We start from the raw sequence: 14,329 nt of genomic DNA on the forward strand, positions 1-14,329 counted from the left end.
CCATTGACTCTAGTTCTCACTAATTGAATTAGTGGAGAGTTAGGACTTATGGACTAGGATTGATATAGCTCATTTGACTTTCCTTTACTACTAGTTAGAGGATGATTTAATGAGATTAATCCTTGCCAATTCTCATATTGTGGTTAGTGATTAGGATAGAGATCCTTGACCACCAACCCTTGCCAAGATCTTTTTAGGCCTTAGTTTACTTTCTTGTCATTTATCTTTCATGCCTCTTATCAAAACCCCAAATTAACTCACAACCAATAACAAGACACTTTATTGTAATTCCTAGGGAGAATGACCCGAGGTCCAATACTTCGGTTTATAAATTTTAGGGGTTTGTTTTAGTGACAAACAACTTTTTGTATGAAAGGATTAGTGATTGGTTTAGAAACTATACTTGCAACGAGAATTCATTAGTGAAATTTTAAACCATCAAAAATCCACTCTTCAGTCGGGATCGATGGTATCCGTAGATCCATCTGCTGCCAGGTTATGCTGTAACTCTGAGGACGTTGTCCCAGTCAAATTGGTATGTCTGGTGCTTGAGAGAGGCTTCTTGGAATGCATCCAATCCTTTTGGAGTAGGGGGAAGATCTAAAGCTCGCTGAATGGCCTTTTCTGATATAGGGACTTGCTTCTAATGGACATAGACAGACTGCAGGTTTATCATGTGAAAATTGGAGTAGAATTCAACTACCCATGAAAGGTTGACCTGCCTTGGCTGCTTCTGTAAGAATCTCCATTGTCTACGCTCAATGCGTGGCTCTACAAGATGAACAATGTTGGTAGGGAAGATGAGTAGGTGCTCATTGTTGTAATTCCGCTCAGCCAGGATGGGGAACATCTACTCACAGTAGTGGTTAGTGAACCGCGCAGTGTCCTTTGCTGGAAAAGCTTTCTCAGTTTCATCGACCTTGATAATCCTCTTGACCCGCTTTGTTGATGGCTTGACTGATGCTGAAGGTGGTTCCTCCGCTAGTGCTTGTTTTGTTCCTTTTCTCGTCGGTGGCTTGTTAGAGGTTTTCCTTTTTCCTTTCTGGTGGCCATCCTGAAAAGGGAGAAAAGAAAGGGACATGAAATCAAGTAGCTAGAACCGAGAGGAGGAAGCATGCAAGTGATAATCAAAGGGTTAGAGCAAGGAGGAGGAAAGTACAAGTGATAATCCATGCCAAGGTAAAGAAGAATGTCGTAAACACATGGTCGCGATTCTATGTAATTAGGACATCAATGGAAATATAGCATGATAAATTAAGACAATTAGATGCAAAATGTTTATTAGCATGCCGACAAAGGCATGAGTAGCATAGATCAAGCATTAATTGCTTAATTTGATTATCAAATGTAACAAACTAACAACCACATTTGTATTGACAATTATATTCAATCAATAAAAAATAGCAAGGGTTTTGTGAAAAATAGACAGTAGAGTAGAAGAACAGAGTAGTTAAGAATTCATAATGCCATACGGGCTTTTCAGAAACACTTGGTGTGCATGTAAAGTATGTTAGGGAAAGTATGAAATCCAAACATGCATGCAACCTAAAAACGAATATTAATTGTCAAATTACTCCCTAATATAGCCACAAGCAAAATATAGAAGAGAACAATCACCTATATAGATTTGTAATACCAATTAAAAGAATGCAAAAAGAAGAGATAAATAGTAAGAGGAAAGAAAGAAGATAGAAAGAAAGAACCATGAGAAGAAGATGAAAAGAGGGGAAGATGTGAGTGAGAAAGGAGTAGGAGAAAAAGAGAAGAAGAAGATAGAAAAGATAGAAGAAGAAGAAGGAAAAGAAAGAAGAAGATAAAAGGAAGAGGGAAGAAGAAAGAAATTAGGATTGGGGAAAGAGGGGTTGAAATCTGGGCGGCGTGCTGTTTCAATTGTGCGTCGCATGTGATGCGTACGCGTGTAGCACACGTACACATGGGTCGCATAAATGGGAGAGTGACGCGTGCGCGTCAGGCACGCGCACGCATGGCTTGGGTTGGGCGAGGCGCGCGAAGGCAGCCCTGTGCACGCACAACTCTCTGTTCGCTCTGGTTGTAGGTTGGAAATTGTAGATGACGCGTACGCGTCAGGCACGCGTATGCGTGATGGGCTTTGTGCTTCTAGCACAATTCTAGCCCCAAGCCATCATGACTCTCTATGGAGGATGCTATTTACGCCGATTTCCAGGGCAACGCGTACGCGTCATGAATGCTTACGCATAGACTGCTGAAAGCGCAAGCAACGCGTACGCGTGGTTGTGTTTTATGCTTCTAGCACGCTTCCAGCACCACTCTTGCCCAACTTTCTGTTTTTTTTTCAGAATGCAAATTATAATGTAGAATGCGGAGTGTATGCAATGATAATGAGAAGAGGCACTAAAATAAAACTAAGAAGAGAGGAACGATCATACCATGGTGGGTTGTCTCCCACCCAACACTTTGCTTTAACATCCTTAAGTTGGACGGTCCACAGGCTCAGTCGTCTGCCGATGATGGATCTTCTAGAAGGAAGATCTCCAGTTCCTTGTTGTCCCTCATCTTTTCACCATGGAAAAGCTTTAGGCGGTGACCATTAACTTTGAGGATCTTGTGGCTTGAGGGATGTTGCAGGTGAAAGACGCCATAAGGTTAAGCTTTTTCCACCTTATAGGGGCCTTCCCATCTGGATCTCAGCTTGCCTGGCATGAGTCTCAACCTGGAGTTGTAGAGGAGAACTAACGCACCAGGTCTGAACTCCCTGCGCTTTATATTCTTGTCATCTACAGCCCTCACGTTCTCCTTGTACAGCCTAGAGTTCTCATAAGCTTCTAGACGAAGGCATTCTAGTTCCTGTAATTGCAACTTCCTCTCAGCTCCAGCTTTCTCAAATCCCATGTTGCATTCCAGTACCGCCCAGAAAGCTTTGTGTTCTATCTCTGCTGGGAGGTGACACGCCTTTTCGTAAACTAAGTGGAAGGGACTCATTATGATTGGTGTCTTGTATGCTGTCTGGTAAGCCCAGAGCACATCAACAAGTCTGGTGCTTCAGTCCTTCCCGTGAGGCTTAACTATCTTCTGCAATATGTGTTTTATCTCTCAGTTAGACACCTCGGCTTGCCCATTGGTCTGGGGATGGTAAGCTATTGCTATCTTGTGAATGATGCCATGTTTCTTTAGTAAGCATGTTAATCTCCTGTTGCAAAAGTGTGTGCCTTGATCACTCACGATTGCTTATGGTGATCCAAAGCGACGGATAATATGATTTCTGATAAAAGAGACAATAGTGTTAGCATCATCAGTACAGGCAAAAATTGCTTCCACCCATTTAGAAACATAATCTACAGCTAACAACATGTATAAGAAACCATTGGAGTTTGGAAATGGACCCATGAAGTCAATGTCCCAAACATCAAAAATTTCACAGAACAACATAAGCTGCTGGGGTATCTCATCCCTCTTGGATATATTACCAAACCTTTGGCATAGAGAGCAAGATTTACAGAAGGCGACAGCATCCTTAAAGAGAGTGGGCCACCAGAATCCACAGTCTAAAATTTTTCTAGCTGCTCTTTGAGGGCCAAAATGTCCACCACTCTTAGAGGAGTGGCAGGCCTCTAAAATTGACTGGAATTCTGATTGAAGCACACACCTTCTAATTATCTGGTCAGCACCATACCTCCATAAATATGGGTCATCCCAAATATAATATTTGGACTCGCTTTTCAGCTTGTGCCTCTAGTGCTTAGTAAAATTAGGAGGGAAGATATGACTAACTAGATAATTAGCTATAGGTGCATACCAAGAGACTACTTCAGATATTGCCTGCAATCTATCAAATGGAAAAGCATCATTGATAGGAGTGGACTCATCATTGATGACTACTTCAGATATTACCTGCAAGCTATCAAATGGAAAAGCATCATTGATAGGAGTGGACTCATCCTTGATGTGCTCAAGGCGGCTCAAGTGGTCCGCGACTAAATTCTGGGAACCACTCCTATCTTTAATTACCCCAATGAATCTTTGGTTAGCTTGAGATAGAGATTGTGTATCAATTAAGTGTGGGGAACTGTGGGAACATAGGTTAATAGGGAATGTGTTATGTTTCTACTTTATTTAAATATTGGAAATTTAGGTGCTCACTCATGTGAGATCAGAAAAACCATATGCATTGATATGTTATGTTTGCTTAAAAAAATTTAATAGGGGACAAAAATATCCCAATATTGAGTTTAATAAAGGATCAATGCATATATGGTGAAATTAAAGAAAATTTGATGCATGAGTATATGAAATATGCAAAAGTGGGAATTATGGGTAGCTAAAAATAATTTCATATATATAGAGTGTGTGTATGTTAGGTGAGAGCTTAGGTTAGTCAGGGATTCATATTATAGCTCACTTGGCCATACATATATCCTTACTCTCACCTTAGCCCCATTACAACCTTGAAAAGACCTCATGATGTTTGCATTGGTATATTAAATATTTGTTGATTGGTTAGATGAAGAACAAAGTTTTAGAAAGCATAACTAGAGAAGAGTAGAGTGGTTTAACCCCAAACACTTAAGTGATGAGAGTGCATATACACTACCAGTGAGAGTTCAATTGCTCATTACCATATATCCATACTTGATCATTGCTTGTCTTGTAAGTTTGTGAACTCTTTTGATTAACCCAACTCAATTGTGGATGTGTTTTGATTTGATTTAGCGTTGTGATTGTGCATACATGATTTCTTGGAAATTTGACTCAATTTGACCACATGTATGTTTATATATAAATAGAGAGAGTAATTAGAAATTGCATAATGCATGTAGGTAGCTCACATTTAAATAGGTTGCATTGCATAAGTTCCACCATTCTGCCTTCACTCTTTTATAATTTCCCTTGAGTTTAGCATAAGGACATGCTAATGTTTAAGTGTGGGGAGATTGATAAACCACTATTTTATGGTTTATCTTGTGCTGATTTGAGTGGCTTTTGTCAATTCTTTGCTCACTTATTCATATAATTTGCATGGTTTTACAATTCCCTCCTAATTCTGTGATATAGTTGAAAACATGTTTCCTAGGCCTTTAAACTGTTAATTTTGATTATCCTTTGTTACCATTCGATGCCGTGATCTGTGTGTTAAGTGTTTTCAGGCTTTATAGGGCAGGGATGGCTCAGAGGATGGAAAGAAAGCATGCAAAAGTGGAAGAAACACGAGAAAATGAAGATTTGAGAAGCTGGCAGCAACACGTACGCGTGACTGACGCACACGCGTGACAAGGAATTTCTCCAAACGACGCGTATGTGTGACCTATGCGTATGCGTGACATGTGCAACGTGCAGAAATTTGCAGAAAGCACTGGGAGCGATTTATGGGCTCCTTTTGGCCCAGTTCCAAGCCCGAAAAACATAGAATAGAGACTGCAGAATGGGAGGATCCATCATTCATTCAATCATACTTATCATACACATAATTTTAGATTTTAGATGTAGATTTTAGAGGGAGAGTCTCTCTCCTCTCTCTAGGTTTTAGGATTTAGGATTTCTCTTCTACTCTTATTGACTACTCATTGTTATTACTTTAGTTTGTGAACTTTTGATGTTAGATTCAATTCCCATATTAATGCAATTACTTTTCCTATGGTTATTCTTGCCTTTATTGATTTGTGTTATTGATGCTTGCAATTGGTAGTTAGATCTATTTCCCTTGCTAGTTTTCTATGTTTTTATGTTGTGCCTTCCAAGTGTTTGATAAAATGCTTGGGAGGATTTTAATTTAGATTTTTATCCTTTTGGCCTTGGTTGAGTAATTGGTGACTCTTGATTTATCAAACTCCTTTGTTGATTGTTAATTGAAGGTTGCTAATCGACTTGAATCCCACTAACTCTAGTCTTTCTTTGGGAGTTGACTAGGACTTGAGGATTCATATTGATTTATCCACTTGACTTACCATCATAGTTAGAGGTTGACTAAGTGGGAGTAACGGACAATTCTCATCACAATTGATAAGGATAACTAGGATAGGACTTCCAGTTCTCATACCTTGCCAAGAGTTTTTCTTAGTTATTAATTTAATCCCTTGCAATTTATTTTTCTTGTTCCTTAATCAAAACCCCAAAAATACACTTTTTCATAACCAATTATAAACACACTTCCCTGCAATTCCTTGAGAGATGACCCGAGGTTTAAATACTTCGGTTATCAATTTTATTAAGGGTTTGTTACTTATGACAACCAAACTTTTGTACGAAATGATTCCTTGTCGGTCTAGAAGCTATACTTTCAACGAGAACTTGTTTGTAAAATTCTAAACCGTCAAAAGTCCGCTCGTCACCGAGCTTGTCGAAAGCGGGTTTAAACAAGATCTCAAATGAGCTTCCTTGATCTATCAGGGTGCGGTAAAGGTTTGCATTGGCCAAGATCATTGTTATTACCACTGGGTCGTCATGCCCAGGCAGTAGGCATTGTACGTCCTCTTTTTTGAAGGAGATGGTGGGTAGGTTGGTCGGTTCGCTATGTTCCCCGACCTAGTATACTTCCATGAGGTGTCTTTTCCATGAGGATTTTGACATTCCTTCTCTCGCGAACCCTCCATTAATCACATGGATATGTTGCTCTGGGGTGTGAGGAGAGCGTTCTGATTGTCCTCCTTCTTTATCCCTTCTTCTCTTCCTCGGGTCGTCTGACCTGTCTGCTAGTATCTGTCAAGTCGGCCTTCTCTGGCCAACTTTTTTATGACATTCTTTAGGTCGTAACATTCGTTAGTGGAATGCCCATACAGCTTGTGGTACTCACAATATTCGATCCGACTTTTGATTTTCTTGTGTTTAATCAGACGATGAGGTGGAAGCTTTTCTGTATGATATATTTCTCTGTAAACATCGACAAAGAAAACTCTTAGATAGGTGTAGTTGTGATATTTTTGAGGTTTTTCTGTATTTTACTCCTCTTTCTTCTAGGGTTCCCTTTCTTTGTCCCAAGTTTTATAGTTGGACAAGTTAGATCACGAAGGTGATTCCCTAAGTCGGGAGTTTTCCTCTATGTTGATGTACTTTTCTGACCTCTGTTGAATTTCGTTGAAAGAAGTCGGGTATCTCTTGGAGATTGATTGAGAGAATGGCCCTTCTCTAAGGCCATTGACCAGACCCATAATTATGGCTTCGGTTGGTAGACTTTGAATTTCCAAGCAAGCTTTGTTGAACCTTTCCATATAGTCTCGAAGGGTTTCTCCGACCTCCTGCTTTACTCCTAGCAGGCTCGGGGCGTGCTTCGTTTTATTTTTTTGGATGAAAAATTTGGTCAAAAATTTTCTGGCCAGGTCATTAAAACTAGTGACCGATCTGGGGGTAGACCATCAAACCATTTCATTGTGGCATTGGTTAAAGTAGTTGGGAAGGCTTGCAACAAGTGGCGTTAGAGGTGTCGGCCAAGTACATTCGCCTTCTGAAGTTGCTGAGATGATGGCTTAGGTTGGACATTCCATCATAGAGATCCATGTCGGGCGATTTGAAGTTCCTAGGAACTTTGGCCTTCGTGATCTCTTCTGTGAACGGATCTTGCGCTCCCAAGGGACTTTCTTCCCTGTCCGACCTAGTAGCCCGACTTCGAAGATTGGCCTCTATCTTCTGGAGTTTTTCTTCTAGCTCCCTACGTCGCCTTACTTCTCTTCTCAATTCCCGTTTGGCCTCTCGTTATCGCTCGGTCTCGTGTTCGAGCTATCTCAAGCGATCTTGCTGTCCATGGACCATGTTTAATATCTCTGTTGCTTGGGGATGATCCTCGTCGTTGGGATGGTATACTTCAAAATGGATCCTCCTTGGATATGGGTTTCCTGAAGGCCCTTCTCCGTGGGGTCCTTGCGTATGTTGTGGCGTAGGAAGGAGCACAGTGGCGTGATCCTCCGGCGAAGCTTCTTGGTCAGACTCTGATGCAGTGTGACCTTCCTCCGGTTGGTTGTCTTCCATGAATGTGGGATGACTTCCAGGTCCCCGTCAATGGCGCCAATGTCCCGAGGGTTACTTGAAACGCTGATTTGGGCTTGAACGTGAGGTCCAGACTCCTTTAATGGCAGCGACCGACTTGTTGGTGCCGAGGTGCGGCCTATCCGAGTTCCTCGTGAAGAAGTGGGGGGTGGTACCTGCAAGAGACTCCGATGCTTAAGTTAACAAGGGTTTTAGTGAGGTTTTTAGTAGAGTAGAACGTGAATATACCTGAGGTGAGTCAGTGTATTTATAATAGAGTAGATAACCATCTTTGTTGGAGTAGTTCTATCTTTTGTGATAGATAAACGTTCCCTTTATCTTGGGAGTTTGTTGGGATCTACCTTTTAGATGAGCTAGAAATAGTAGGAGAGATTAAAGGAGACAGTTACTCGTTAGGTAGAGCAGAGCTGAACCTCCATGTCATTGCCCGACTTTCTTAAAGAGGTTTGGTTTATAGTGAAATCTATCTCTTTTTGGTCTTCTTGCGCCTGGCTTTTATTTATCGGGTAAGGGTATAAACAATAATATTATTATATTTTTTACTAGTAATAAGAATATAATAATAATATGATAATTGAAAATGTTAAATAAAAATTAAGAATAATTAGTTATTTTACTATAAATTTTAAAATTTAAATTTTAAATTCTAATAAAATCCTAACTGCATCTATTTTAAATTAAGATATGATTTGATTCAATTTAAAATAAAACAAGATTCAAATTTAAAATAAGAAACAACCTTATACTATATGACACATTGACAATAGCAAAAGTAAAACAGATACATTTTGTTCCTTTATTTATATATACATAAATATATATGATTCTAATTCTTGAAAGAGAATTTTCGTTGCAAGAAGTTGCAAAATAATTTTTTAATTTAAATTTGACTTTTATTAATCAAGGAGTTAATAGTAAAAATTAGACTCATTGTAAATGCACATAGGGTCTTTGTACAATCTAAAACAAAAGTTTTTATTAATAATTATTAAATATGTCTTCAAATATTTGGTTTAATAAAATCTTAAACCCAAAATAGATCACTATATATTCCTTTATTATTTTCTTCGGGTGTTATTACGAAGTAATCGTTAGTCGAAAATCGAAATTGATCAAATTTCTAAATTAATACGTAGATACCAACATATAGTTGAATATACGAAGGGAAAGAAACGCTTGCAGTTGCAGGTACTTGAAAGAGCTTAATTATTTAGAATAGTTCAGAGTTCAGATAGAGCCCAATAATTATAAAAAACTTATTTATTTACGTAATAGAAACTTTTAATATCTTTCTAATTATTAATTGAGGGAAAATTCGACTTTTTTAAAAGGTTTCAAATATGAAAGTGTCTATTTATTTTATTTTTGTACGGTCTTTGTTTTATTTCATTTAATATATAGAAGAATGAATTTTTTTAAGACAATACCATAATCTATAAAGCATAAATTAAATTTGGCTCTAGATCACTAAAGTGTAAAATCTAGCAGCTGGTTAAATGAGTGGTTTATAGTAGATTAAAAATTTAGTCTTCAATAGAGAGTAGAGACGAAGTAACATGAAATATGAACACATTTCAATTACAATTTTTGACTCCCTCAATATGAGTAATTGAAAAAGAAAAAATGAGAAAATTAATAAAATTACGTAATTAACATAGAGTTTCATATTTTGATTAGCGACTCTTAGAAATCGTACTCGAAATGAAATTGGAAACTTTCAGTCTTGCTATAAAACAACAAAACCAACGCTGAATTATCAAAACTTTGACCAAATAAAGTTCATGATCAACCTTAGCTTGAAACTATAATCCTCCCAAGGTTCTGGAAATTGAACCGGTCATCAAACTGCGCTAACTATTGATTTATTGGTTTAAGTAATTCGACTATAAATTAATTAAAAAATTATTTTATAATAAAATAATAAATAAAATGTAAATAAATACACTAAAATAAATTATAGTTTAATATAACTTTTAAAATATCATCTAAATTAAAAGTATTACATAAACTATAATATTATGATCTCATTCAAATACAAATTTAAAAGTCAAATAACAAATACAACCAATTAAATATAAAATACCAACATTTAATTTTATCATCAATCATCAAAATTCGCCATAACTTGCCGGAGATTTGAAGCAATAGGATTCAAAGTTGAATTATTCTCCCTACGTGTTTCTTGGTTGATACTCTTATCTATACCTAAAAATTACTAATAATCCAATAATAATATAATCCAATTACAATATCACAACAACCCACTCCAACCCAATAATCTCAATAGACAACAGTCAAAATTATTTAACAATTATCCAATTATTTAATTATTAATCAATTATTCAACAATTAATCAACGCTTCAATAGCAAAATTTAGCACCCAACAATTAATCAATGCGCGAACATAGTTGGCTAACATTGGTTGGACAGAAGTTGCGCTGAAAACTCGAGGTCCAGCCGTCCAGGTGAGTGCTAGGGTAATAGGTTAAGGAACTTAGAGAGTTAAGGTAATAGGATTCAACAACCAAAATGCAGCCGTTTTTGACACAATTCGAAAACCAGCTGAATTATGGTTTGGTTTGACTGACCGATTTCTGACTATTTGAAAGTCTAATGTCGGTTTTTTTAATTTGACGATTTTAACTTTTGCTTGAACCGTATTTAATAACTATTCACAGTTTGACCAGTTCAACCGGCCAGCCCAAACCAATTTTTAGGACCTTAGTACCCATGTTTCATTATATCTGTTCCAAAACTAAAAAAAACGCACCCAAGAAAATAAAGAAAACCATCTTGATAATAGTAGAAATTTGTATAACTACTAAATAATAGACTGAATTATACTAACTCTGTATAAAAAAACTTTAATTAATATAGTGTTAATAGTACTCTTATTTTCTTCTTAAAATTGCATCATCGTAGAAATATTATAATAAATTTAGAAAAATAATGCTAATTAAATGTTATAAATGTGACAAATAATTGAAAACATTCAAATATGTAAACGGAACCGATGTTAGAAATCAAACACATGCACGAAGTAAAACATTGGCACTTTACAATTTACATAGTACTATATGATTCAGGATTGTTGAATACAACATTTTATGAATCATGCAATACAAAGAAATTTAAATGTTTTTAAAGTTTCAAAGTAATACTTATTGAAATGGATAATATGATATTCGAGAAGTATATAAAATTTTCAAACGAGACATGGTCATTCTTGCACATTTTCAACAAAACCGATGCCCCACAATATTAGCAACTTGTGTTGCACAAATAAACAAAACACGATAACATATACATACATTTCAACGAGTTTGTTCCTTAAACACACAAGAAAACGACCCTATGTTGACGAGATAAAACATATTGCGACTATAAAAGCAACTAAGATGAAAGAATGTTTTAAATTAACGTGCAACTGGGCAAATAGTATTATTTGAGAAGATGGAACCATTTGTAATATTCATCATCGTAGCTGTCTCAATATTCGCCTCTGTTTTAATGTTGAGTCTATTGTGCCGAGCAGTAGGAGCAAGTTCAGGATCTGATGGTGGTGGTTTTATCCATCGCAATAACCATCATCATCATATTCATGGTGGTATTGTAGCGGGTGGGATTATTGGGGTCGATGCTGGTGGTGGAGGAGGTGGGGGTGGATGCGGCGGTGGTGGTGGTGGAGGAGGTGGGGGTGGTGGTGGAGCATGTTAAGCTTCAAAGTTGAAACAAAATTTGAAAGCAACATAGGCTATTTGTGATTCGGATGTGTTTATTAGGAATTGTATTGCGGCAAATAAACCTTCAGCTTATTTTTCTTGAAGTTGTAATTATCTATCTTATTTTTTGTTCAGGATTTTTTTTCATTTAAATTAATTAAACATATTATTTACCAAAATTCATAACTCACACAATTATTTATTAATATATGCAATTTTACATATTTCGAATATTGTGACCAAGACACAATAAACACATATATGATTCAACAAAAATTGTACTTGAAATATGGCACAACTTCTATGTTCTAATAAAGTGTTGTCTTCATAAGCAAACTGGTACAAGCATTATGATACGTATTCGGAGTATTATTATAACATTTAACTATAATATTACGTATTCGTATTATTCAACTCGTATATAATTAACTAAAGGGTTAAGTATGATTTTGGTCTCTAAAGTATATGTCAAAAATTATTTTTATCAATAATATATTTTACAGTGAATGGTATCCTATCTTCTCTAAAGTAACATGTAAGTTACCCTTTCTAATGTATCATATTTTAATTAGATGTTTATTTTAACCTAAGTTACTTTAATCTCATTTGAGTTAATAATATTTTTAGAAGACGGTAACGGCCTGACAGAAGGAGAAAATGAAACACCCAATAAGATGATGATACTTAGGAAGCACACACTACAACATTTTGGGTCTATGGTCACGGTTTTTTTGGCCACGGTAAAAAACTGTGACCATAGACCCTCTGTAGTCACGATTTTTTAGGGTGACAAAAAAAAACTATGGTCACGGTTTTTTTAGAAAGAGTGACCATAGAGTACCCATGGTCACGATTTTTTACAAAAGGGTGGCCTAAAAGGGTCTATGGTCACGGTTTTGAATGGTGATCTAAAGGAGTCTATGGTCACGGTTTTTTACAGTGATCAAAAAGGGTCTATGGTCACGGTTTTTCAAAAAAAGTAACCTAAAAGGGTCTATGATCACGGTTTTGGGGGTGGTCTAAAGGGGTCAATGGTTACGGTTTTTGGGGTAGCCTAAAAGGGTCTATGGTCATGGTTTTGGGGGTGACCTAAAGGGGTATATGGTCACGGTTTTTTACAGTGACCAAAAAAGGGCTATGGTCACGGTTTTTCAAAAAAGGGTGACCTAAAAAGGTCTATGGTCACGGTTTTGGGGTGGCTTAAAGGGGTCTATGATTACGATTTTGGGGGTGACCTAAAGGGGTCTATGGTCACGGTTTTTTACAGTGACTAAAAAGGGGCTATGGTCACAATTTTTCAAAAAAGGGTGACCTAAAAGGATCTATGGTCACGATTTTGGGAGGTGACCTAAAGGGGTCTATGGTCACGGTTTTGGGGGGTGGCCTAAATGGGTCTATGGTCACGGTTTTAGGAGGTGGCCTAAAGGGGTTTATGGTCACGGTTTTGGGGGGTGGCCTAAAAGATTTTATCGTCACAGTTTTAGGGGTATGTGACCTAAAGGGGTCTATGGTCACGGTTTTTTACAGTGACCAAAAAGGGGTTATGGTCACGGTTTTTCAAAAAAGGGTGACCTAAAAGGGTCTATGGTCACGGTTTTGGGGGGTGACTAAAGAGGGTCTATGGTCACGGTTTTGAAGGGTGACCTAAAAGGGTCTACGGTCACGATTTTACGAAAGGGTGACCTTAGTTCTAACCCTAACCTTAAACCTGATTACTATTCAAGAATATTTTTGTAGCTAAATTCAGTTTTGATAATTTGAATTTAAATTAATTAAAATTTAAAAATTTTAATAATTGAAAACTAATTCAAACCGCGCTGCTGCCGCCATCCATCCCGCCTTGCCATTGTCGTCCTTGTCGTCGCCGTCGCAGCTCGTCGTCCTTTGTCACGCTCTATCACCGTCGCAAGCTCGTCTTTCTGTTTCGGCCATCAGTGCTTTCTTTGCCGTGAGTTGGTGTAACATCCCAAGTTTTTGAATAATTAAATTTATTATATTTGTTGAAATTAAAGTTTCGGTGATAGAAAAATAAAGAAAAGTTATATCATTTAATTTGAATAATTAATATTTTGAGAATAAATAATATTTTATAAAATGTAATTAATATATTTATTTTATAATTTAAATTAAAAATAACTAATTAAATTTAGTAATATATTGATAAATAATGTTCTTAAATATTTTTGATAAAATATATTTGATTTTAAAATTACTCCAACCTCCAATTTTATTAAAATATCTATACATATCTATTTTTATTCCTTTATAAAGTCCCTAATTTTTAACTTTAATTTTCAAATTGAATCAGAAATCTAATTCCCAAATTCAGGAACCTAACCCTAATCTAGGGGTGGCAAACGGGCCTAAACCCGCCAAAAAAGGCGGGCTGGGCTGGAAAATTGGGACCGCCAAATAGTAAAAGCCCGCCTAACCCGCACCGCTTAAACCGCGGGCTTTGGCGGGCTTTGGCGGGGCGGGGCGGGCTTCCCCGTCGGGCTAAGGTTTTTTTTAGTGAGGGAATATTTTTGCAATTTTTTGCCAAAACCTAACTTCCCCCAACCTAACTTACAAGAGTATGAAGATAAAAATTGAGTGTTTTGAATTATGTTTATGTTATTTTGGAGACAATATTTATAATTATGTTTTGGATTAT

The 14,329-nt window shown here is 37.0% G+C and overlaps 1 protein-coding gene across 1 annotated transcript; it reads left to right on the top strand.

Moving 5' to 3' along the window:
* Nucleotides 1-11,407: 11,407 nt before the first annotated feature.
* Nucleotides 11,408-11,671, top strand: LOC107484561 (glycine-rich cell wall structural protein 1-like). Its single transcript, XM_016105116.1, has one exon. It carries the CDS (start codon nt 11,408-11,410, stop codon nt 11,669-11,671), a length of 264 nt encoding a protein of 87 aa, XP_015960602.1.
* The last annotated feature ends 2,658 nt before the right edge of the window (nt 11,672-14,329 follow it).

This window comes from Arachis duranensis, chromosome 4, assembly GCF_000817695.3.
Source record: "Arachis duranensis cultivar V14167 chromosome 4, aradu.V14167.gnm2.J7QH, whole genome shotgun sequence".
In the NCBI taxonomy this organism is placed as follows: domain Eukaryota; kingdom Viridiplantae; phylum Streptophyta; class Magnoliopsida; order Fabales; family Fabaceae; genus Arachis; species Arachis duranensis.

Bases quoted from the DNA above. Each gene is read 5' to 3' on its own strand.
- LOC107484561 (XM_016105116.1), top strand. From the start codon at position 11,408: ATGGAACCATTTGTAATATTCATCATCGTAGCTGTCTCAATATTCGCC.